At 43.0% G+C, this 27528-nt stretch overlaps 1 protein-coding gene across 3 annotated transcripts in view; it reads right to left on the reverse strand.

Moving 5' to 3' along the window:
- PDE7B (phosphodiesterase 7B) overlaps nt 1-27528 on the reverse strand; it is a 471343-nt gene that overhangs the window by 86973 nt on the left and 356842 nt on the right. For all 3 annotated transcript variants that reach the window (XM_029058083.2, XM_007672935.4, XM_016228527.3), the window contains one exon: nt 21463-21546. In XM_029058083.2, the coding sequence (XP_028913916.1) occupies nt 21463-21546 (84 nt within the window). The remainder of the gene's footprint in view (nt 1-21462; nt 21547-27528) is intronic.

A 27528-nucleotide genomic window follows, 5' to 3' on the forward strand; every position in this document is an offset into this window, starting at 1 on the left:
CGGAGGAGAGGAAAGAAAGGGTAAAGCAGGGCCACCCTTCCGAGAAATCACCAGCTGTCAGTGCCATCTGAAATTAATGAATTCTAATTTGATAGCTCTGTTAGACTTTTCCCTGAATGGATCGGGATTCTCCTGGGCATACAACTGTTAGCCGTGTAAATTTAACTTGTATTATCCCGTCATGTTTAAATGGTGCAGGTTTAGAAAATGGTGCCTAAGGAACAACTGCGTTTCTTGATTTTTAGGATCAAAGTCACAGTACAGACAGGCCCTTTAGTAAAAGAGTAAACATAGGCTATCGCCTTACACTTCACTTCTGGTGGGCGTTACAGGCACATGCAACCTTTAGATGCTGCTTTGTACAGCTCAATCTGATTTTAAGCCTTGTCTCCCCAAGATTACAATTAGTATCCTGTGCCCTAGGACAGAGGAAGGGACAAGACCCTGGAGAGGGCTGATTACATTCTTACAGGGGCAGAGCAGGTGAAGAAGTGGCTGAAGGGAAAGATAGAGCCCAGTATCCCAGATGTACTTCACCTGAGGAAAGGCTAATTAAAAGCTTATTGGCACACTCATGGCAACTTGACTTTCTTTTCTCTATTTTCCTTTTGGTTTCCTCTTTCACTTGTTCTTTGTTGTGTATTTTTGGCCTTTTTTTCTTCATCTGTTTTGCTTTTTCATTGGCCTCCTTTCCCATTTAAGCCAATCTGAGTGCCAAATCACATCCACTGTTTAAGAAAAACAGTGAGGTTTCACCAGTGCCTATAGCTGATGAGATCTTGGGGAAATATTCTGCTCTCTGCCAGCTGTCTAGTGTTACATGCTGCTGAGCACACCGGAAAGTAATAATAATTGTGGTATTAAGCATTTACTATGTATCAGACACTGTACTACGTGCTGGGGTGGATACGAGCAAATTGGGTTGGACGCAGTCCCTGTCCCACTCTGCTTTCTATGTGCAGAGTACTGAACTAAGTGCTTGGGAGAGTATAGTATAACAGAGTTGGCAGACATGTTCCCTGCCCACAGCAAGCTTGCAGTCTAAAAAGGGGAGATAGACATTATAAAAATAATTTGTAATATATAATTTAAATCATTATGTAGACATGTTTGCCATCTAGAGACAAGCTTACAGTCTAGTGCATCAGTTGCTAATATACCCTAGCCCCTTTTTAGACTGCAAACCCTTATCATGAACCATTATAATGCACCACTATCGTCATTATTTTTGAACCTTTTCCTACCACTTAATTCAGGACTTTGCATAAATTACACAGAATAGCCGGAATTTTTCCTGGCATTTATTTTCCAAAGCGATTTCAAGCTACATATTTCGTTTTCGTCTTTTGCGACAGTTGAGAAAACTGAGACTTAGAAAGATTATGTGGCTTGCCTTTGGTAAGGAATGGATCTAGGCATGTTTTGCTCTAGGGCATGAGGAGGCCATCACCACCCCACTTGATTCATGATGCAGTAAGTGGGGACATCAGATGTAGCACTGCATGACTGTACCATCGTGATGTATCTCTCCAGACTGGAACTCCTTTTCCCTTCAAATCCCCCAGACAACAGCTCTTCCTAGCTCCAAAACCCTCCAAAATACACACACACACACATTCTCACATGACTCCAGACACTTTGGCAGCAACAGTAATAATACTTATGGTTTTTGTAAAGCGCGTACTACGCGCCAAGAACTGTTAAGTGTTGGGGTGGATGCAGGCAAGTCGGGTTGGACACAGTCCCTGTCCAGTGTGGGGCTCACAGTCTCAATCCCCATTTTACAGATGAGGAAACAGAGACACAGAGAGGTGAAGCGACTTGCCCAAAGTCACCCAGCAGGCAAGAGGCAGAACTGGGAGTGGATTGAACCCCAGGCCCGTGAATTTCCGTGAAGATCAGTAGTGATGACAGCAGTGGAGGCCTAGCCACTCACAGAGCGGCATAGGGGTGGAAGAAGGAAGAAGCAGTGGGAGCGGACCACGATGAGGATGGGAAGTGAAGGTGGAAGGAGGAAAGTGACAGTGTGAGCATGCACAGCAGGTTTTAGGGGGCCTTATTACCGGTAATCTAACGATCCTGGATTGTGGGGTTCTGAATCTCATCCATTCAATAGCATTTATTGAGCGCTTACTATGTGCAGAGCACTGTACTAACAGCTTGGAATGTACAATTCAGCAACAGATAGAGACAATCCCTGCCCAATGTCGGGCTCACATTTGCTCTAGAGCCCAGAGACTACATCTTAAGTCCCACGAGCCTCCAGGAAAATCTGGCCCTGTCTAAGGTCACACAGAAGGCAGAAAGGCAGGACTAGAACCTACACCATCCAGCTCCCAGAGCTCTTTCCACCTGGCTGCGCTGCGTCCTCTGTGCTGGTTTTTATTTTCTCCTCCTTGTCTCACGATTCTAAATACTATTTAACATGTAGGAAGCTCTTTCTCCCCCACAAAATGTTGACCCAGGGAATTCAAAAGGCTGGCGCTCATCTGTGGTTTGAAGAAACCCAGATCTCTGAATATTCTGATGAAGAGCGGACTGCAGATGCCCAGAGCAGAAAAGGGTTAATGGCATGAAAGGTTAAAGTTCCCCCTCCCTCTCCCCTGTGAATCTGCCTTTTTCCTCAGCGACTTGCCTTTTCTACAATCACCTTCGATTTATAAGAGGAAGGGCAATTAGAGGCGAGTCCTTATTTTCTGTTTCTGCCTGGTTCATGGTTCAAGCCTGCTTCCCTGGGGCTTTTTCATCTCTCATGCACAAGCAGTCTTTGCAAGACACCGCACACATCCTCTGGCCCCCAGCCAGGCAGCCCAGTTTCCATTCAGGTTTCTAAGCAGGTTTGGTAAACAACGTCCTCCTGCCACAGGCTGAAACCTCACTTTCAACCTCCATATCTTATTTTGTTCTGACAAAAACCTTTGCTCTCCCTCTGTCGGGGACCGAGGTGATTGTTTTTCCAAGGCTGCTCTTCAAGAGTTCTGTGCCTGACAGAAAACAACCATCTTTCAGCTCTCTCCCTGCCTCCAGAGGAAGATTAAAATAACTAGAAACAGCAGCAAACCTGACTTTCATTTATCACTTTAATGATTCCTGCTCTCTGTTCTTCTCGCTGCAATCTTTGAAATGTGCCTTCATTATTTTACGCACCATCATACCCTTTTCCCTTTTTTTGTAAAAAATCAAAATAAAATCATTCAAGGAATGAAGGTCAGGTGACAGAATTAGCAAATCCTGTCCAGTCCGAGGAATGTTGCAAGTTGCTACTTGAAATGTAGTTATATCGAAAATGCCCAGGAATGATGCACATATTTTATTAAAATGTATGAATACCTGTGCAATAATGTTTGATTGACTTCAAGTAAAGGGGGAGGGGACAGTCTAATCTAAATCTGCTCAAAGTTGAAGGATGATGGTATTGTATGGTATAAGCGTGTGCGGAATGAATTATATGCAATAGTTGCCTTTGGACCTTTAAAAAAGGGCCAACGTAAAAGAATTCTTCCTTGTTCCATGTTTCCTTTTCCTTATGTAATCATCTATAAATTGGAATGCCAGTTGCTAAAACTGGACTGTGAGCTCACTGTGGGAAGGGAATGCATCTGTTTCTTGTTGTATCGTACTCCCCCAAGCTCTTAGTGCAGGGCTTTGCACACAGTAAGCACTCAATAAATATAACAATGAATGAATGAATAAATCTACCTTCAGCTAGTTCAGATTTGGGCTGTTTACTGGTCAGAGGGAGGGAACTTAAAATTGCAGAGACAAATTGAGACACTAGATGATAATCAGTTTTCTTCAGATGCTCTAGTGTGATCTGAAGATATCTAATTGGAAAAAATCCTTCCATGAATATGAAGAAGTGCTCATTTTACTCAATTTGGGTTACCATACTATATTCTCTGAAAATCTTTTTTTCATATTTTATCCCCAAAACAACATTAGATACTATACTGCTATGTTCTTTGGATTTATTGAAAAACAGGAGCTGAAAATACTTCCTCTTTACCTTGCTACTCTTCTACTACTCAGCCCACACATTTTGCTCCTATAATGCCAATCTACTCATTGTACTTCTATCTCTCTTCTCTCTTCCAGCACTTAGTACAGTGCTTCACACACAGTAAGTCCTTAACAAACACCATAATTTCTATTATTCTATCTCACTGCTGACCCCTCATCCACAGATTGTCTCTGGCCTGGAACACCCTCCCTCTTCATATCCGACAGACCGTCACTCTGCCTTCAAAGCCTTATTAAAAGCACATGTCTTTCAAGAGGTCTTTCCCAACTAAACTCTCATTTCCTCTTCTCCCACTCCCTTCCAGGGCATCATAAAGTGACGCCACAAGGGTGCACTTGGATTTGCACTCTTTATTTACCCCTCCCTCAGTCCCACAGCACTCGTGTACCTATCCATAAATTATTTATTTATATTGATGTCTGTCTCCCCCGCTAGACTGTGAGTTGGTTTTGGTCAGGGAACCTATCTACCAACTCTGCTATATTAAACTCTCCCAAGCACTTAGAACAGTGCTCTGCACACGGTAAGCACTCAATAAATACCACTGATTGATAACGCTTTTTTTGGAAATATATTATTACACTTTTTGTATTTATTGAGAATCATTCCTTCAAATAGACGTGCATTTATGTTGCCAGATATTTCATACTCAGGTTATTTTTCTGTAGGAAACACAGGAACTACCATTACCGCTGTGAGGAGGAGGTGGGAGGGATGTTGAGAAAAAAGAAACTTAATCCCCAACAAAGGGAGATGTCAGAAAGCAATCATCTAGGTTAAGGACTGATCAGAAGGTTTGTTTAGAGTCTCCTGCCCAAACCTAAATCCATCCTCCCTCCATCTCCCTGCCAGGTTACTGTGTGAAAGTCAACTGTTCTGGGACCTGCTTCCATAGTTCTTGCATGGAACAGCTCATCCTATGAGGAAAGCAGAGAAAACGGGATGTGAATATTCACGCTGAAGAAGATAGGAGAACGCAGGTATTAGAACATAGAATGCCCTACTCCAGTCCTCATCTCACTCTGCTGCCTGGATCATTTCAATCCACATCGCCCCTCTCCTGAAGAAACTGTAGTGGTTGACTTTCCAGCTCCACATCTAACAGAAACCACCTGTCATATGCTTTAAAGCCACTCAATCAGTTCTCCCTTCTTCCTTTTCTACTACAACCCAGCCTACACACTTCTTTGCTCTAACGCCAACCTACTCACTGTACTTCCATCTCGTCAGCCTCACTGCTGACCCCTTTCCCCTTTCCCTGTGGTCTGGAATTCCCTCCCCCTTCAAATCTGACAGATCAACCCAGTCTCCCCACCTTAAAGTCCTATAAAAATCATCTCCTCCATGGGGCCTTCCCCAATTAAGCCCTCATTTCCCCTACTCGCTCTCCCTTCTATGTCCTCATGCACTTAGATCTGTACCCTTTAAGCATTTAATATTCACCCTCTGCAACACCCTCTGTACCACAATACTTTTTCAAATATTTGTAATTTATTTCAATGCCTCTCTCCCCCTCTAAACTATAAGCTCCTTGTGGACAGGGAATTCATTCATTCAATAGTATTTATTGAGCGCTTACTATGTGCAGTGCATTGTACTAAGCACTTGGAATGGACAAATCGGTAACAGATAGAGACAGGCCCTGCCCACTGATGGGCTTACAGTCTAATTGGGGGAGACAGACAGACAAGAACAATAGCAATAAATAGGATCAAGGGGATGAACATCTCATTAAAACAATAGCAAATAAATAACTCTATTGTATTCTCCTCAAGTGCTTAGTACAATTCTCTGTGCACAGTAAATGCTCAATAAATACATTCCAAGCGCTTAGTACAGTGCTCTGCACATAGTAAGCACTCAATAAATACTATCGAACGAATGAATAAATACCACTGATTAATTGTTTCAGCTTTCTGTTTTCAGTACGTTTGACTTCCAGTGGGGTTGCAATGGCTTGAGGAATTATACAAAATGTTCAGCTCCTTTGAATGTGGAGTTCAAAACTTCTTACCTGGAATAACTCAGGCTGTTAACTCTAAGCTGCTAGTGAGCAGGGATTGTTTCTATCCACTCTTGCATTGTGCTTTAACAAGCCTAAGGTGATCTGCACACAGTAAGTACTCAATAAATGCGACTGATTGATTGAGTAGTTGATTGATTTTTGGTATTTGATGGGGGAAGCCATCCTAATGGTCTCCTACAGTGCTCTGCAAATGGTAAATACCAATGAATGACTGAATTTGGCCTATCTAAAACATTTTACTCTGCAAACGTATACATCACTTGATTTGAACACCTGTGTTTTTTATTTAGAGAACTTGAAAAGAAACAGCATGTCTTAGTGGTTAGAGAGTGGGCCTGGGAGTCAGAAGGAACTGGGTTCTGATCTTGGTTCGACCACACGTCTGCTGTGTGACACTGGGCGAAGTCACTTCACTTCTCTGTGCCTCAGTTACCTCATCTGTAAAATGGGGATTAAGACTGTGAGATATGGACTGCGTCCAACCTCATTACCTTGTGTCTTCCCTGGTGCTTAGAACAGGGCCCGGTACATAGTAAGCACTTAACCAATACCATAAAAAACAAAACAAAGAGATTGGAAGGGATATTGAACTCCCCTTGCCTTATCTGTTTCACCTTCACCAACTCTGGAACAGGGGGCAGTCAATGAGGTGAGATTTCAGAAAAAGACTGGAGACTGGAAACGTTTCTAAATACAGGAGGAATAACAGTAGTCCCACATAATAGAGATGTCCAGCTTACAGACAAACATTTGAGAATGATAACCAGAAAAACAAGGAGAAAATAACGAGGTGCCTATCATTAATCGACAATGCCGTATGTTTCTAATGTGAATATTGTCCAAACCAAAATTTCCTCTAAATAAATAGAGGAAATTCAAGGAGCTGTCTTAAGGACCTGAGGCAAATGGCTGGGCGGGGAATGGCAGATGTAGAGGTGCTCTAGCCAGAAGGAAAGGTAGAGGCTGGCAAGGGGGAAGGACCCCAACAGTTGAGAAAAAACTAAGGGTGGGGAATTGTAAAGGACAAGGTTGACCTGGCTCTGTATAATTTACCAAGAAATCTCTGATTTGAAGGATGGTGAGCCTGGGAACGCGGGAAGGAGAAGGGTATGTGGTGGGGAGAGAGAGGGAGGAGGGGGGAGGGAAAAGTGAAGGGGAAGGAAAGGGGGAGGAAGATGGAGAGAGGGAGGGAAAGAGGGAGAGAGCGAATGAATATGAATGCTTGAGGAGCAGTTGAGGAATGAAAACTACCAGGTGGAATTCACAATAGGAGTTAAATATTGCTGACTCCATCTTTGGCCTGCTTCCTTCGGAGAGAGAGGACCCCATTCTGCCATGTCCAGAGTTCCCAGGCTGAAGAACAGGCTTCTCTGTTCTCTTCAACTGGGACTCCGTGAACCCGGCTGATGAGGTATTAAGGTCCAGGGTGGGCTCTACATCTGAGAAAGTCCTTCTACTTCTGGCCAGCAACGGTTGACGGGACCCTGGTTGTCCCAGGTAAGGAGATTCACAGAGTCAGAAGCAAGTGGGTGCAGTTTTGTTTTGTTCTGTTTTGCTTTGCTGTTTTGCTCCCCAGTTTAGACTGTGAGCCCATTATTGGGCAGGGATTGTCTCTATCTGTTGCCAAATTGTACATTCCAAGCACTTAGTACAGTGCTCTGCACATAGTAAGCGCTCAGTAAATACTATTGAATGAATGAAGTGAAAAGGGAAGGCTAACACCTCCTACTCATTATGGACAGGAAATGTGGCTGTTTATTGTTGCATTGTACTCTCTCAAGTGTTTAGTACAGTGCTTTGCACACAGTAAGCATTCAGTAAATACGATTGAATGAATCTACCCCAGTCTTTAGTACAGTGCTGGTCCACAGTAAGCATTTAACCAATACCGTGATTATTAGGCATGGGAATGGCCTCTAATGGCCCTCATGAATACCAGACAAGGAGACTCATGTGACTTCTCACACACTTCACCAGCTTTGGGGTCACATCTCCTCCAAAAGTCCTTCCCCGATTAAGCCCTCTTTTCCCCAGGCTCTCTCTCCCTTCAGTGTCATCTATGCCCTTGGATCTGTGACCTTGAGCAGTTGATATTTGCCCCACCCTCAGCCCCATAGCACTTATGTACATTTCTATCAATTATTTATTTATATTAATATCTGTCTTCCCCTCTAGATTATTAGCTTAGTGTGGGCAGGGAATGTGTCTACCAATTATGTTACACTATACTCTTCTAAGCACTTAAAGCAGGGTTCTGCATGCAGAAAGTGCTCAATAAATACCATTGATTGATTAATTGATAACATAATAACATCACCCATGGCTCTTTGAGGAGGTGCCCTGATTTTGTACCCTGATTTCATTCTCTTGATTCCCCTTCCTTCTTCCAGGGCCTTTGCGTTCTCTCAGTTCTACAGGGAAGCAGCAGGGAAAAGTGGGAGTCAGAGAGTCAGAAGGGCTTGAGTTCTAATCCCAGCTCTGCCACTTGTCTGCTGTGAGACCTTGAGCGTGTCACTTCACTTTTCTGTGCCTCAGTTACCTCATCTGTAAAATGAAGATTCATTCATTCAGTAGTATTTATTGAGTGCTTACTATGTGCAGAGCACTGTACTAAGCGCTTGGAATGTACAGTGAGCCCAATGTGGGACAAGAACTGTGTCCAACCTGATCAGCTTGAATCTACCCCAGCACTTAGAACAGTGCTTGACACATAGTAAGCGCTTAACAAATACCATCATTATTAAAGGAACTCTGGTACCACGTCTGAGCCACAAAACTCAAGTGTCAGGGAAGGAAAATTTGAAAAGACACAAAATTGAATGATGTCATACTGGACAGGAGATCGACAAGATGAAAACTTGACTCTAGGCCTTAAAACCAGATGACCTCTACTCACGCACTGAGACAAGAATTTAGGAGCCTAAGGTACCTGGTAGTGATAGCATCATCAACGGTATTGATCTCATGCCTATTGTGTACAAAGGATTTGACTGTTGCTTGGGAACCTACAAAATAAGTGAAAGCTGCAATCTTTATCTTGGGGAGATTTATAATTGACTAGAGGGGACAATAGACAAACTAATATTTCATAAAAGACAAAAATGGTATTTGTTAATCACTTACTATTTGCTAAGCGCTGGGGTAGAGAAAAGATTATCAGATCAGATAAAGCCCCTGTGCCACAAGGGACTCACAGTCTAAATAGGAGGGCAAACAGGTATTTTTTAGTTAAAAATCAGAGACGAGAAATAACAATAACTGACATTACAACCCCCGTGTGGGACGAGGGTTGTATCTGATCTGATTATCTAGCGAACTCCATTGCTTAACTCATAGTAAGCACTTAATATATACCATTATCAAAAGTGAATAAATAAAATAAATAGATAAATACATAAGAACTGAAGTGGTTGATGATGTGGTATGACCAGAAAGCTTGGGGGAACTCATCAGGATAAGCTTCCCAGAGAGGTCAGAGGTCACGAAGTCAGAATCCCAACGTAGCCAGTTGACATCTAAGGAGACAGCCTCACAGAACAAATCAGTTCCAAGCTCTGCTGCCAGGCTACAAGGAAGCAGTTGCTTATCTTGGGGTCCATTTCTGATCCGGATAGATTCAGTCCCACCACCTGCCATGTTCCACCTCACTCTCTTTCTGCGGCAGCAAGGGCAAGAAGTTGTCGAGGGGAGGTTTGTGGAGAAGAGACAGGAAGGGCCACGAGGATAATGATAATAATGTTGGTATTTGTTAAGCGCTTACTATGTGCAGAGCACTGTTCCAAGTGCTGGGGTAGATACAGGGTCATCAGGTTGTCCCACATGAGGCTCACAGTTAATCCCCATTTTAGAGATGAGGTAACTGAGGCATAGAGAAGTTAAGTGACTTGCCCACAGTCACACAGCTGACAAGTGGCAGAGCCGGGATTCGATCCTATGACCTCTGACTCCCAAGTCCATGCTCTTTCCACTGAGCCACGCTGCTTTGACCCTATGCCATGGCCTCTGGATAAGTAACCAAGGAAGGGAGTGTGTGTGTGTGTGTGTGTGTGTGTGTGTGTATGTATGTAAGACTGTTTGTGGGCCTGGGTGTGAGACGTCTGTGAGTCTCCCCAAGCCTTCTGGCCACCACTCCTTTCAAAATTGTCCTGGGCTAGTTCTAATAATAATAACATTTGTTAAACACTTTCTAGGCACCAAACACTGTACTAGGTCCTGGGATAGATACAGGTCTATCTAAATAGGAGGGAGAACAGGTCCTGAATCTCCATTTTGCTGATGAAGAAACTGAGGCCCAGAGAAGTGATGTAATTTGCTCAAGGCCACACAGCAGGCAAGTGGAGGAGCCGGGATTAGAACCTAGGTCCTCTAGCTCTCAGGCTGGCCTCTTTCTACTAGGCCATGCTGCTTCCCACCCTTCAGCCCCTTCTCTGGGGGAACAATAAGATGAATGGTCCAAAGCTCCTGATACGTGCACGGCAGTTTCTGGTAACCAACCAGTAATCCTGCTGTGAGAACCAGCAGAGGATGTGGACCGTGCCCATAATGGTAAGTGTCATTTAGACCATAGAGAAGCTTTCTGGGGCTTCTGTGACACTGTGAGGAAATCCCCCCTCATTTTTTTCACTAATGCAATCAAGAAATAAGCTTAGGCTGATTCACTGTGGGAAGATGAATCTTATTTTAATCATCCAATATGAGTCATTCTGGCTCAGTGACTCACCGGGTAACTTTAGTCAAGAGAAACGTAAATTACTGTCACTTTCCATTTAAATTCTCCTATCTTCTAATCCCAAATGAAGCATCCTCCAGAGAAAATTCAGTTGAAGATATGTTTTTGCTAAGCAAGTGATACACATCAGTTTTTTTTTCCCCTTACACTCTGCTTTATTCAAGTTATTTACCAAACCATCTATGTTATTATGGCGGCAGTTTACTTTTTACAAAATAAAGCTTGTAGCCTATAATACACTTTGTCTAAACTATAGTGTTCAAGAATTCTTTAGCTGAGAAAAATACCATCGATTGCTCAGAAACCACCCAACCCATGAAAGCCTCATCAATTTTATCATCAAGATTCATAAAGCACTTTGTTCAATTTTTGCTCAAATTACGGGGGTGAAGATTTTCGAAAAAGTACGTGAATGTCAGCCTTGAAGCGCCTTTAAAACCTCCAGCCCCTGTGGAATAGGCTTTTCTAGAACACTTACTTCCATAAACATCACAGGTAAAACTAGTGAGAAGGATGACTGAAAGCTGAAAGATTTTAAGGAAAGGAAGGAGAAAAAACTAAAGTTTAAAGAAAACACATTTTTAAAAGGTGGGATACGAATAAACTAACACAGAGAGAACACTGAACTCGTAGGAGCACGGGGGACTTGGTCATCGTTTACACAAATTGTTTTAAGGACCCAAAAGAAAATCCACACATGGAAAGGAAGAAAAGCTAGCGTGAATCCTTAAAGCGGCGAACAGACAGTGATGGGATGGGAGAGGGGAGGGAGAGACTGACCTTTCCAGGAACAGCAGGAAAAAACCTAGTACTGCTGTTATATCTGCCTGCACAACTTCCTGTGGTAACACAAACCTATCACCTACTGTGTGAAAGAGTATTTTTTTGTTATTGGTTTGGAACCTACCAACTTCAATTATCATAATAATTGTGGTATGAAAAAGTATTTTTTTTGTTGTTATTGGTTTTGAACCCAGCAACTTCAATTATCATAATAACTGTGGAATTTGCTAGCACTTACTGTATGCCAAGCACTGAACTAAGCACTGGGGTACATACAGTAAAATCAGATTAGACAAAGCCCCTCGTCCCACATAGAACTCACAGGTAGAAGCGGGAGAGAGAACAGGTATTTAATTCTCATTTTACAGGTGAGGAAACTAAGGTTTAAAGAAGTTTTAAGGGATTTGCCCAGGGCAGGCAGATGGCAGAGTCGGGATTAGAAACCAGGTCTTCCAAACCCGAGTCCTGGCTCTTTCCACCAGGCCATACAGCTCTTCACTCAAGCCGTGGGAATAGGTGAACAATTATTTTGGGATCATCTGATCCACACCTTTCATGTTTTCATAACTTCAACTACGTCTCCTCTATTCTGCTTGTATCTTTCTTAACAGAAGAGTCCAGAGCCCTTTCAGTCTATTCCGTGAACAAGTTTCGCCATTCTCTCGTTCCCCAGACCGCCCCTCTCAACATGTTCTTCAGCTCGAAAAGGTCTTTGAAAGTCGGATGTGAGAGTTTATATTAAGTTCCTCCTGAAGGCAAAGGGGTAGACTTTCTCAGGCCCTGCTAGCCTACGGACTCACACTACTGGTGTCCTCTGGGTGTGAAATCGAACTTATTCTGCTGGGGGAGAAAACTAACCACGTGTTTGGGTTTGACTGAGCAAAAGCCCCAAACTTTCAATAACGCAAAACCATGATTGCAACTGCAGCAACTACCAAAAGAGTTAGTGCCTGTTTGCTGCACAGCTTTTTAACTTCATAGTTCAGCTGGGATTTCAGGTCAAAAAGAGCCACCTCATTTCTGAACACTGCCTTCCAACTCCATCTCCATCTTTTCCCATCGTCCCCTGGCTAGGTTGAATTGTTTAAAGTGAAGCTTCAGTGTGTCCACATTTCTTCTGCTTACTTGTGCTACTCGTTTTTCCTCTACCTAAAAACTTCAAGGCCCGAAAAGGTAATATATGGGGTGGACAAAAAGAGAATTTTGCTTCCAGCAAAAACTCTATTTATCTGGCCATGTAAGATCTTCAAGGCCTCAAAAGAGAATATTTGAGGGGGAAAAAAAGGAGAAATTTGTTTCTTGCAGATACATCTCCTGTTCATTATTTGTTGCTGAATTGTACTTTCCAAGCATTTAGTACAGTGCTCAATAAATGCAGTCGAATGAATGCTCCATTCTGGCTCACTGTGTGACATCCTGGTGTCATCCCTTCTTCACGTGTGTATAGTCCAGGAGAGTTAGGATTGGGACTAGCTGCACTGATGTGTATATATAATTTTATTTATTTATACTGAAGCTATTGATGCCTGGTTACTTGTTTTGATGTCTGTCTCCCCCCTTATAGACTGTGAGCCCGTTGTGGGCAGGGATGGTCTCTGTTGCTGAATTGTACTTTTCAAACGCTTAGCACAGTGCTCTGCATACAGTAAGCGCTCAACAAATACGACTGAATGAATTTTTGGACCCTCTTTGATCCTCAAATGTTTTACTGTTCAAATAATTTCGGACAGCCACTATCCTCCAGAAAATGGGGATTTCATTTAATCAGGCATTCATTCATTTAGTCATATTGATTGTGAACACTTACTGTGTTCAAAGCACTGTACTAAGTGCTTGGGAGAATACACTATAACAATAAGTAGACACATTAGCAGGCCATAGTGATCTTACCGTCCACAGGGGGAGACAGAAGTTAATATAAATAAATAAATTATAGATACGTGCATAAATGCCGTTTGAAATTCACTGTAAAGCAGCATGGCCTAGAGGTTAGAGTACGGGCCTGGAAGTCACAAGGACCTGGATTCTAATCCCGGCTCCACCACTTGCCTGCCGTGTGACCTTAGTTTATCTGTGCCTGAGTTACCTAATCTCTAAAAAGGGGATTAAGACTGTGAGCCCCATATGGGACATGAACTTCTTTCTACCCCGGTGCTTAGTACAGTGCCTGGCTCATAGTAAGTGTTGAACAAATACCATAAAAAAAATACAAAAAGGATCAGGAACTCCTCAATGCCTCAGATACTTAATTCTTATGAAGTAGAGATCATGACCACTTACACTCCCTTCAAAATTTGTAACCTGATAAGGAAAGAATGTGGGTCCACTGAAATGTGGGTCAGAACAGTGTTTCACCAGCTCAGCGTTCTGTCACCAAGGGAGATGGCAAAGGGTCATCGTTGCACCAGGGTGATGGTTTTCTACTAGACGTCCATCCTTATAGTTAGGGGTGCTCCATCTAACAGCCCTAGAGATTTCCCTCCAATAACCCATTTCCCTCTTGTACCTGAAACAAGTCAGATTCTTGGGGAACAAAAACTTACAGCCTTACATGGAGAGGGTGGATCTGGGAAGCACTTCAGAAATCAAAATGAGCACATAACAGACAAGAAGGGTCAAGTAGATATTTCAACTAGCCTTCCCATGCCTCAGTTTCCCCAGCTGTAAAATGGAGGTAATAATACCTGAACCCTACCTCGCAGGGAGGTTGCAAGGAGTAAATAACTAAATAATCAATGTAAGACGCTTTGGTAACAAAAGCACCACCTAGAAACAGAGAAGCAGCATGGATTAGTGGAAAGAGCACAGGTTTGGGAGTCAGAGGTTGAGGGTACTAATCCCAGCTTCACCACTAATCAGTTGTATGACTTTGGGCAAGTCACTTAACTTCTCTGTGCCTCAGTTACCTCATCTGTAAAATGGGGATTAAGAATGAGATCACGTGGAACAATCCGATTACCTTGTATCTCCCTCAGCACCTAGAACAGTGCTTGGCACATAGTAAGTACTTAACAAATGCCATTATCATTATTTGACTATTTCTGTAAAGGGAAAGCATGGCTGGAACCTTTGGCTCTCTGTGGCCACTGATATCTAGGTCCTTTAAAGCTCTTGTGGAATCCTAAACTCAGGCCATTTAATTGTTTCTGGGTCCACAATCCCCATTAGGAAGGTTTCTTTTGCTTGACACTACCTTTTCTGGGACACAGGAAAATCTTGCTGGGACCCTCTGAATATGGTTACCGGGGGAACACCTCAATGCAGTCATTATCTGCTCACGCCATTGATTATATTAAACATCAGAGGCACGGAGCAGAAGTTGCTTTGGCAGGCAACTCCATTAGCTTCAGCTGTTTTGTTCAAGTAGTCAGTCTGAAAATGCTAGCCCTCTTTCTTCAATGAAGGGCATGATAAATAAAATAAGAAATAGGCTAGAAACCTACTTCCTTGATTGCATCACTAATGATATTTTCTCACCTGAATTCCACTGATCCAGAACTGTAATCAATCAATCAATGGTATTTATTAAGCCCTTACTGCGTGCAGAGAATGGTACTAAGTGCTTGGGAATGCACAATATAAACCCTCCTATATATATATATATATATATACACATACACATATATGTATGTGTGCACATATATATACATACATATATATATATATATATTAGCTCTCTTAACCTACTAGTTCCCCACTCGTGCTCGTCACTACCAAGTTCACTTCCTAATTCTACACTGCTCTCATTTCATCCTCCTCAGACTGTTCCCTCAGTCTGGAACTGCCTCCCCTTGCCAAATCTGCCAACGCGCAGGTATCCTGCCTACCCTACACTCCCCTTCAAAGTCCTTCTAAAATCCCATCTCCTGAACAAGTCTTCCTCAATTAGTTCTCAACACCCGGAGTCATCTCAGCCCGACAGTCTTCTCTAGCACGTTCGTATTTATTTAAATCTTTCCTCAGCCCATATTTAGAAATGAACATTCAATTGCACACTTAGTTACTTATTTTGTCCCCATTGTCTATATATATGTATATATATATATATTGTCTATATATATGTATATATATATAGAGAGAGAGAGAGAGAGAGAGAGAGAGAGAGAGCGACATATATACATTTGGTCAGTGTCCCCTTTTAGAGTATAAGCACTTTATGGGCAGGGCATATGTCTTGTGTTTCCAATTTAAAAAGTACCATTACTATTATTTGAATGGAATGCATATGCATCTGTCTTTTCAGGATCCATAACTTCTTCAAGGGCAGGAAACTTTTCTATTTCTACTTTCTATTTCAAAGCATAAGACAAGACAAGAACAGTGCTTTGCATCCAGTGGCACTCAGTAAGTACTGAGGATGGTGATGAAAATTTGAAAAGTGTTATCTTGAGATTCTTTTAGTGGGCCATCACCTCTAGTAATGATGGGAGATATGGGCATGGACTCCTTTAATTGAATAGTGGACAATAGAGAAATAATGGATCTACATTTACTTCCCTCTAATCTAGGAACTGAGGAAAAGGGCATTTTCTGAGAGGAACACTCTAGTAAAATGAAAATCTGTTCCTGTGGAGAATCTAGAACATGAGTTCAGTCACGCTTCATTAGACTATCCTCTTTTTTACAATTTTCCAGTATGATAGAATGATTTGTAAAATGATATTCTTGGAATTCAGTTCCACTGTGGACAGCTCGAGTTCTCCAAAGATGACAAGAGCGGTTAAGGAACTACAAAAATTAAAGCTGCGTTTCAGGTTCCTCCCGCAGAAACCAGCCAACTGAACTAAAGGCTCATTGTCCCTAAGATATTGCTCTCATCCTTCCTGTAGAGGTTTTCCCTGCAATCAAGGAGCTGGAAGGCTACTTTAACTAAGTCATAGTCTATTTGGGGACTTCAGACTGTGCATCCAGGCTGCTCTCTCTACAGCCACCTCACAATGCCTGTTGTTAGGCATAGAAGCAGCATGGTCTAGTGGAAAGACTACAGGCCTGGGGGTGGTCAAAGGACCCGCGTTCTAATTCTGACTCCATCATTTGCCTGCTCTGTGTACTTGGGCAAGTCACTTAACTTCGCTGGGCCTTGGTTTCCTCAACTGTAAAATGAGGATTATTAAATCCCTGTTCCCCCTCCTATTTAGACTGTGAGCCCTTTGTGGGACAAGGACTATGTCCAACCTGATTAACCTGTACCTACTCCAATGCTTAGAACAATGCTTGGTACATAGTGCTGAACAAATGACAATGATGATGATAATAATAGTAATAAAAATAATAATAAGACCAGACGAGAGACAGTGGATTGATTGCTTTGGGCAAACCATCACCACCACTTCAAAAAACAACTCAAGAGCATTTTCTGATGGCGGTACGTCATACCTTTCCCTCTTTACAATTGGTGGCTGGGCAATTCTCATCCTCCATGGCAAAGGTTCAGAAAAAGTGCACTACTGTATTTTCTAGGTCACAGTGGGCAACTGATTCTGCTCATGGAACTCACACCATGGATACACTCCCACCATCAGCAGCAGCATCTTCAAATCAGGTAACTCAATTTCCTAAGGCCCAGTGGTTTCCCTGTTACACGTCTTTGTCTATAGGTGAATTTTGCAGGGACGAAGAGGCTCGGCAAACTTAAGAGGACCATTTGACTGATGAACAAATCAGAAAGGATGGGCTCAGAATATATCGGTGACTATTTTGATGAATATTCTGAGAAGCGGCATGGCACAGTGGAAAAGGCATGAGCCTGGGAGGCAGAGGATCTGGACCTTAACCCTGGCTCCACCAATTTTCTGGTATTGTGACCTTGGGCAAGGCACTTTTAACTTCTTGGGCCCTCAGTTATCTTACCTGTAAAATGGGGATGAAGACTGTAAACCCCATGTGGGACATGGACTGTGTCTAACCTGATAACCTTTTATCTACCTCAGAGCTTAGTACAGTGCCTGGCACATAGTAAGGGCTTAACAAACATCTTTAAAGAAATATCTATTCCAAGGTTTTCCTCTTACCGGCATATTCGAAGACCAACCGAGAAGCTAACTGGGACTGATTGATATATTAATGTTGGTATTTGTTAAGTGCTTACTATGTGCAGAGCACTTTTCTAAGCGCTGGGGGAGATACAGGGGAATCAGGTTGTCCCACGTGGGGTTTCACAGTCTTCACCCCCATTTTACAGATGAGGTCACTGAGGCACAGAGAAGTGAAGTGACTTGCCCAAAGTCACACAGCTGACAAGTGGCAGAGCCGGCATTCGAACCCATGACCTCTGACTCCCAAGCCCGGGCTCTTGCCACTGAGCCAAGCTGCTTCTCTTGATATGCATTCATTCATTCATATTCATTGAGCTCTTACTGTGTACAGAGCACTGTACTAAGCGCTTGGAAAGTGCAATTCGGCAACAAATAGAGACAAAATCTTCTATCTGGACTATCTGTTTTCCTCTCAATCACTCAGTCAGTCAATGGTATGTACTGAATACCTCATTCATTCATTCAGTCATATTTATTGAGCATTTACTGTGTGCATAGCACTGTAACTAAGTGCTTGGGAGAGAACAGTATAACAACAAACAAACACATTCCCTTCCCACAGTTAGCTTCCAGTCTAGAGTGCTTATAGTGGTTAGTGGTACTGAACTGAATGTTCGGGACCCAACCGCATCTCATCCAAGGTTTCCCCAGAAATAGCCGATTGCCACTTTCTCTGACTCTAGAAAATGAAAATAAATGGTGGCCAGGGATAACACAAATAAATATTCATGTAATCCAATGAACAGTGTGCTTTCGCCCTAATTCATATGATTTTGAATTATGGTTTCATGATGAGAAGCTCGTTGTGGGCAGGGAACATGTCCATCAACTCTGTCCTAATGTACTCTCCCAAGTGCTTAGTACAGTGCTCTGGACACAATAAGTGCTCAACAAATACGACTGAGGAGTCACTCGACTCATTATACGGTTCCATGCTGATAAATTTAAAATAACAAGCACATCACGAAATCATCCTCAATAAGGAAGCAATTTGACTCTTAGTTTTCAAGACAATTCTGGCTTCATACTTTTTTTTTCCTTTTTCAAACTGCTTAGGGATGAATTTAGTTAGTTCTGGCCTCCCACTTCCCGAGATTGGTCCGGGTTATCCTGCTCTGGGTTGTTTATTGCCAATAAATAACGAGCAAACATCTGAGACTAATAACCTGCCTAAGTGTCGGAAAACCAATTGTTTCCTTAGAGAGGGCTGGACAAAGGCAACCACCAATTTCCAAGAAAATGAGGATGGAGTGGAGTTGGGGGGGGGGGGGGGAGGGAGGGCAAGTCCCTATAGAGTGTAAGTTTCTGGCTGACCCTAGGAAGCTGCTGTTTCTCCTATAGCTGTCAGTTCCATACAGTTCTATCTCTGGCCACCCCAGTCGTCTACTACCCCTCTCTTGTCTTGTGTCCCCGAGAGGGGCTATTCCTGATAGATGAACCGTAGCAGGTAGAAATGGGATACGGGCAGGGTGTTTAGGGAAGCAGCAGGGATTCAGAAATGATAACAATAATAATTGTGGTATTTGTTAAGTGCTTACTGTGTGCCAGGGGTGGATACAAGCAAATCAGGTTGAACACGGTCCCTGTCCTGTGAGCAGCTCACAGACTCAATCCCCATTTTATAGATGGAGTACATGAGGCAAAGGGAAGTGAAGTGACTTGTCCAAGGTCACGCAGCAGAGAAGTGGCGGAGCCAGGATTAGGGACGGGCCACACTAGAATCCATGGTGTATTGCATTGCATCCAGCGAATACTAAAACTGCTGCTATTACCACTGCCTCCAATTAGATGGGATCAGAGGCAATCCCTGGAATTAATAATAATAATAATAATGTTGGTATTTGTTAAGCGCTTACTATGTGCCGAGCACTGTTCTAAGCGCTGGGGTAGACATAGGGGAATCAGGTTGTCCCACGTGGGGCTCACAGTCTTAATCCCCATTTTACAGATGAGGGAACTGAGGCACAGAGAAGTTAAGTGACTTGCCCAAAGTCACACAGCCGACAAGTGGCAGAGCTGGGATTCGAACTCATGAGCCCTGACTCCAAACCCCATGCTCTTTCCACTGAGCCACGCTGCTTCTCAATTCACTGGAATTCGCTAGAATTCACTCCAGAGGCCAGAGAGTCAGATGAATGTGCCAACCTCTGGCGTGCCACCTTGTGTCCTAATCTGCAGGAGTCAGAATATCTTTAATCCTTATCTCTCCTAGGCTTTAGACAAACTAGTGCATCTCAGACTCAGATGATTGTGTTTTTCTTCTATCTATACTACTTATTATTATTATTGAGTGCCGTCAAGTCATTTCCGATTCATAGCGACTCTATGGATATACTTTCTCCAGAACGTCCAAGCCTCTGCCGTAATACGCAACCTAATGGGTTCTTCCGTTATAGTCGTTAATGGTCTCTACCCATCTAGCTGCTGGTCTTCCTCTTCCACGTTTTCCTTGGACTTTTCCTAGCATTAGTGTCTTCTCCAGAGAATTAGTCCCCCGATGATGTGTCCAAAATATGCTAAGTCCAGTCACTTGGCCTTCCAAAGACCACTTTGGTTTAATTTGCTCTAAAATCCATTTGTTTGTCTTTCGGGCAGTCCATGGCATTTGCAAAAACCTTCTCCAACACCACATCTGCACTATTAGACTACATCTATGCTACTAGAAATGTAAAATTTCCAAAGTTAAGGATTGGGTCTATTCTTTAAAGAAGTGGCATTTTTAAGCGCTTACTTTGTGCCAAGCACAGGACTAAGCACTGGGATAAAGGCACAGTTCTAATCTAATCTAATTAGGAGGGATGAGGGAACTCAGACCCAGATAAATTAAATGATTTGCCCAAGGTCACACAGCAGACAAGTGGCAGATCGAGGATTCGAACTCAGATCTCCTGACTCCCTGGCCAATGCTCTGTCCATTAGATCACTTTATTGCTTTTTGCTCAGTGCTGTACTATCTTATTCATTCAGTAGTATTTATTGAGCGTTTACTATGTGCAGATGGATTGAATAAACACTAATCGTTGTTTTGTTCCCTGGGGCCCCTTGACTAAGTCCCTGGGAAGTGCTTGAAGATCTGGGAAGTGATTTAAGATCTATGAATAGGGAAAGGTTATAGCAGAATAAAACAATAAACAAACAATGATTGATTAAATAAAGCAAATTTGGAAATTTATGATTTTTTTCTCAACTGCTCTAAAAATAGGGATGCTTATTTTGCGTAGCAGATTCATGGTTAAAACACAAAGCACTGAATTCTAATCAAAGGTAGAGAACCAAATGCAAAATCAAAGCCACAGCAGAACGATATTTTTAAGAAGAGATAGCGTAGAAAAAAGTCTTTTGAAAATGGAGTACATTCATCAGGAACAGACTTGAGAAAACAACTAGAGTGAATGGGATTTTTCTTGGAGATTGGGGTTGGACCAGCTACAGGATGAGAGATTTAAATCAGATGCAAGGGAGAATTCAATAACAATTAAGCTTGTAAATTTTTTCATGAATGACCAAGAGAGGTTACTGGATCTCCTTCCCCCTCTGGAGGTTTTAATCAAACTGGGAGAGATTTTCACGGGTGAAAGGTGGTTGAGGTGAGGAGATGCTTAAAGGTAGGTGAATAGGTGAGCTTTGCACACAGTAAGTGCTCAAAAAGTACAACTGAATGAATGATTCTCTCGTCCCCTGCTTCTCGGAAGCTTCAGCAAGAGATAGCCCTCAGGAAGAAATGCTGGGCTAGGAAGAGTGATATTGTGAAGAGAGGAGATTGAGGAAGGAAGGTGTTGGGAAGCGTTAGAAGTTCAGAGAAAACATAAGTCTTCTATTTTTCGGAAGGGAAACTTTTGTCACTCTTCAGATTCATTTGATCACTTACTGTTTAGCACGCGGAAGTCAATGAACGGGTAGGAGCCACGGCGTTCAGCAGGAACCCCCGTCTGACCTCTCACTCGTACATCTCCTGGAAAACAAAACATTCCAAACAAACGCTTGAAAATGCTGCCAAGTTATATATACACTCTCCACTGAACTAGTGAAATCAATGGAATTGACGCCAGGGGCCGGGAAAGTTTATCTGTGATCCAAACCTCCAAACTTCCAGATGCTGGATCAGAACCCAGTGGTCCAAGCCTGTTCTGTTGACCTAATCTTTTTTTTTATGGCATTTGTTAAGTGCTTACTATGTGTCAGGCACCGTACTAAGCCCTGGGGTAGATAGACGATAAACAGGTTGGACACAGTCCCTGACGTATATAGGGCTCACAGTCTCGATCTCCATTTTACAGACGAGGTAACTGAGGCACAGAGAAGTGAAGTGATGTGCCCAAGGTCACAGAGCAGGTAAGTGGCAGAACCGGGATTATAACCCCAGGCCCTTCTGACTTCCAGGCCCATGATCTCCCAGGCAACACTGCTTCTCACCTTGATTCTCCAAGGGAAACTCAGATTGTTGCATTGATTTCAAAAGGGTTCTAATCCCGGCTCCACCACTTGTCTGCTGTGTGAACTTGGGCAGGTCACTTAACTTCTCTGTGACTCACTTGCTTCATCTGTAAAATGGGGATTGAAACTGTGAGCCCCACGTGGGACAAGGGACTTCGTCCAACCCGATTTGCTTGTATCCACCCCAGGACTTAGTTCAGTGGCCGGCACGTAGTAAGCGCTTAATAAATATCATTATTATTTAAAGTAATGGAAGTGTGTCTTCTTATCTAAATTTCTGTTATACCAGTTCAGTGGTGGGAAGGAGGAAGGGAATGATTATATTGGAAGAAACAGGACACCATTCTGGACAAATGAGATGTTTGGATCTTGAGCATTAATTCCACTGAATTCCAGGAGGGGATTGATGGTATAATTTCTCAGGGATTACCACTTCTGTCTTAATTATCTTTCATCCATGTACTTTTCCCCATTGTTCAGCATAGTATGCGTGGTTCAATGGAAAGACCTCGGTCTTGGGAGTCAGAGGTCATGGATTCTAATCCTGGCTCCGCCACTTGTCAGCTGTGTGACTTTGGGCAAGTCACTTAACTTCTCTGTGCCTCAGTTACCTCATCTGTAAAATAGGGATTAAGACTGTGAGCCCCGCGTGGGACAATCTTATTACCTTGCATCTACCCCAGGGCTTAGAACAGTGCCTGGCACGTAGTAAGTGCTTAATACTGTTAAAATAATAATGATGATACTTGTTAAGCGCTGGGGTAGATACAAGATAATCAGGTTGGACCACAGTCCTTGCCCCACATAAGGTGCATGGTCTTATTCCTCGTTTTACAGATGAAATAACTGAGACATAGAGAAGTGAAGTGACTTGTCCAAGGTCACACAGCAGACAAGTGGCAAAGCTGGGATTAGGACCCAGGTTTTTCTGATTGCCAGGTCCGTACTTTAGTCGACTAGGCTGCTTCTGTATTGTGTGCTTACTGTGCGCTGTACTAAGCACTCGGAAGAGTACAGTACAACAGATTTGGTAGACATATCCCCCAACCAACAAGAGAATGCCCTTGTTTAGGTTGACTCATTTCATATCGGACAGAGTTTCCCAAAACTGGCCCAGGTTACCCAAGGCACCTCAGGTTTTGAGGCTGGAGCCCTGCGTGCCTTTGCAATGTCGCCCAAAGAAGCAGGCGAGCGATGTGTGTATAGGCTCATCCCACGAGCAGTGCAGTTAAGATCAAGCAGAAGCCACCCCATCTCCATTCTGCCCCCAGTCCTGGTTTTGCCCTTCCTGCCTAAAGACACCATGCTTGTCTGAATTCTCCCTCCCATGGGAAAGAAGCAGTATGGCCTAGTGGAAAGAGCATGGGTGTCAGAGGACCTGAGTTCTAATCCCGGCTCTGCCACTTGTTTGCTGTGTGACCTTGGGCAAGGCCCTTAACTTTGTTGTGCTTCATTTCCCTCATCTGCAAACTGGGAATTCAACAGCTATTCTCCCTCCTACTCAAGCTGGGAGTCCCATGTGGGACTTGATTATCTTGTATCTGTCCTAGCACTTAATACAGTGCAAATAGTAAGTACTTAAGCACATTATTATTATTGTTATTAAAAAAGGCCAGGAAAGTTTACAGTCCTGTAGATTGTAAGCTCCCTGTAGGCAGGGATCAGATCTACCAACCTATTGTATTGTACTCTCCCAAATGCTTAGTACAGTGCTTTGCACACAATAAGCATTCAGTAAATATCACTGATTAATTGACTGATTGGTTGGAAAGAAGCCACCAATAGTTCACACTGAGCTGTTTCTTCCTTTGCAAATAGGAGCCTTTGCTGAATGGTAAATCACATCTCAGCCTGCTAATGTAGGCTATTTTTTAATTATAAATGACTATGTGCTTTGAATCAGTTGTGGGAAACTGGACAAAGCAGAAAAAGAAGAAATGGAAAAATTCACATTGCAGTGTGTGGAGAGAAAAATAGGCATATGTGAGAATATCTCCAGTTCTGCTATAGCACATGTTATCATGACACGATTTGGATATAACACATTGGAAGAATTAGGGAACGTTCTTACCACAGTCCGTGTCTATGCTGCCACAGCATGATACGTCACGTAGAGCAAGTAATTTCGCTCTAGGAAAAAAGACACTGTGTGCAGGGACACGGCATCGATCAAGGCATGATGCTGCTATAATTACCAATCTCTGCCTCAGCTTGCTGCACTGGTACCATTCAATATTTTGTGTTTGTGTGTGTGTGTGTGTTTGTAATCTTACCATATTTAATATAGTAAAATAATGAATGCCAACTTGTAAATGTTCTCCTAGATATGGACATATCAGTAATTTGCATCGAATGATGTTAGTTACGGTGGTAGCTTCAAGCCATCTCCCTGCTAATCCACTGAATTAATGACCGTTATACTATGATTTTCCCATAATATAAGGTTCTTCAAAAGCATAACCTCTGCTCTACGGGAGAATTCCCTGGACGTTCTTGGAAGGGTCCATGACACCATTAATTTCAAAAAGAATTAACCTGCTGACGATTTTGCAGAATTAACTTATTTGGAAGTGATAATGATAACCTTTGAAAAGTCATGGGAAGAGATATATAATTAGCAGCTTAATGAAAGGAAGACCTTGAAATAATTTTCTCTATCTAATCTCTGCACTTATTAGAAGCACATAGTCCCCAAATTCAGAGTTCTTATCCACCTTTCATTTTCATGTGGCAAATTTCATCCAGGCAACTTAAAGCACTTTCTAAATGTATCTCACTTTCCCCCTCCTTACATAGCAAACAGAAAGCACTATAAGAACCTATTTGCATATGTGCTTATGTATTTGCATATTTGCTCATTACTTATCCTTATATTTCTCTGCTTCCCCTAGCTGTAATATAGTTCAACGTCCGTCTCTGCCACTAGACTGGAAGTTCCTTGAGGGCAGGGATAGTGTCTACCAGCTCTTTTGTACACTCCCAAGTGCTTATTATAGTGCTCTGCACAAAGTAAGCACTCGATATACCAGTGATTGACTGATTGATATTTAAGAGACAGAGAAAAAGAAAACAATACATTCACTGCATTAAATACATTCAGTAATAATACCTAAGGTACGTACAAGTACATTCAGTAATAATATTTATTAAGTGCTCAGAGCAATGTTCTGAGCAATGTTCTGAATTGTTGGGAGAGAATGTGTAGGTGGGACAGACACGGTCCCTGTCCCTCTGGGGGCTCACAATCTAAGTCCAGTGACTTGTCCAAATGAAATCCTGGTGTGACTGAGCTAAGCCTCAAGGCCACAGGTCTGGCCAGAATCAGGCCTGGGCTAGTGAGGCCCGATGTTACTTTTGGGTAGGGGTGGCGCAGCACACGCCAGGTGCAGCGGGCACGTGGGACAACGCTACTGGCTGATGGGGTTTGTGGCCCAATAAGGCTATGTGGCCTCAAAATCATTCATTCATTCAATCGTATTTACTGAGCACTTACTGTGTGCAGAGCACTTTTCTAAGCTCTTGGGAGAGCACAATATAACAGTAAACAGCCACATTCCCTGCCCACAACACGCTTACAATCTACAGTCAGCTTCAAGGATCTCCACCAAATCACCCTCCTTTCTCTCTTTACTCTCTTCTCCTGGACTTTCCCTTCTCTTTAGACGACACCACCATCCTTCCCGTCTCACAAGCCCGTACGCTTCGCGTTATCCTTTATTCCTCTCTCTCTCATTCAACCCACATATTCAATCTGTCACTAAATCCCATCAGTCCCACCTTCACAACATTGTTAAAATCTGCCCTTTGCTCTCCATCCAAACTCCTGCCACGTTAATACACTCATCCTATCCCACCTGGATTACTGCATCAGCCTCCTTGCTGACCTCCCGACCTCCTGCCTCTTCCCTCTCCAGTCCATACTTCATTCCGCTACCCGGATCATCTTTCTACACCACCTCTTCCAGCAAGCTTTCCTTGATTAGTTCCCAGCACCCTAAGTCATCTAAAACTAAGAGTAAGCTCTTAACACGTACCCTAATTATTATCAAACTATCAGCCATGTCTAGCACTCATGAATTTATACCCAACCGTAGCATTTTTAAATATTTCTTTGTTCAATTTTAAGTTATTACTATTGTTGTATTTGTTAGGCGCTTACTTTGTGCCAGACAGTGAACCAAGTGCTGGGGTAGATACAAGCAAATCAGGATGGACACAGTCCCTGTCCCACATGGGACTCACAGTCTTAATACCTGCTTACAGATGAGTTAACTGAGACACAGAGAAGTTAAATAACAATGATGGCATTTTAGTGCTTACTATGTGCAGAGTACTGTTCGAGGCGCTGGGGTAGATACAGGGTTATCAGGTTGCCCCACATAGGGCTCACGGTCTTAATCCCCTTTTTAATAATAATAATGTTGGTATTTGTTAAGCGCTTACTATGTGCAGAGCACTGTTCTAAGCGCTGGGGTAGATACAGGGTCATCAGGTTTTCCCACGTGAGGCTCACAGTCTTCATCCCCATTTTACAGATGAGGTAACTGAGGCACAGAGAAGTGAAGTGACTTGCCCAAAGTCACACAGCTGACAAGTGGCAGAGCCGGGATTAGAACCCACAACCTCTGATTCCCAAGCCCTTGCCCTTTCCACTAAGCCACGCTGCTTCCTGCACAAGATCACACAGCAGACAAGTGGGGGGGGCTAGGATTAGAACCCAGATCCGACTGACTCCCAGGCCCTAGCTCAGCTCTATCTACTAGGCCACACTGCTTCTCCAGCCCAGCACTACTCCACTGCTGTCCACAGCTTCCAAAATCATTCTTCATGTGACAAGTACAAGTAAGGGCACAAACTCCTGAATATGGGCTTCAAGGCACTTTACTTTGCCCTATTCTCCAATGACCTCATTTGCCTCCCCTCCCTATTGTGCATATTCCCCAGCCAGGCAAACCAAATTATTATCATCATATTAATGGCGTCTGTTAAAGCTGGCAGTTTGACATATGTGTGCTTCCTTCTCCCACTACCAGTCCTTCACCTATCCAGCTTCCATCCCTTCCCTTCCATCATTCTGGACTGTTTCCAAAAACCAGCTCAAAATGGCCTCCTCTGAAGCCTTCCGCCAGTAATCCAAACCACCTGCCTCCCTACACCTTGTCATTGTATTTCAGCCACTCTCACTTCTGGGTTGTGTTAATTTGATATGTATGCAATCTGGGTTTTTATAGCTTCTTCCCTGAGTCTTCTGCCTCCAGGGTCTCCCTTCTCCCGGTCCAATCTTCCCTTGCTGCCTGGATCTTTTTCTAAAACATAATTCATGCACATCTCCTCACCCCTCAAAAACACTGATTTTTGAGTCACCTATGCCTGTCTGATTCAAGCATAAAAACCTGATGATTGGTTTTGATGCATTAACTCCGCTCCTACTTATCTACTCTCTTCTCCGTCTATGCACAAGCCCACACTCTCCATTCCTCTCAAGCAAATTTACTTACTG

This window comes from Ornithorhynchus anatinus, chromosome 2 (assembly GCF_004115215.2).
Source record: "Ornithorhynchus anatinus isolate Pmale09 chromosome 2, mOrnAna1.pri.v4, whole genome shotgun sequence".
Taxonomy (NCBI): Eukaryota; Metazoa; Chordata; class Mammalia; order Monotremata; family Ornithorhynchidae; genus Ornithorhynchus; species Ornithorhynchus anatinus.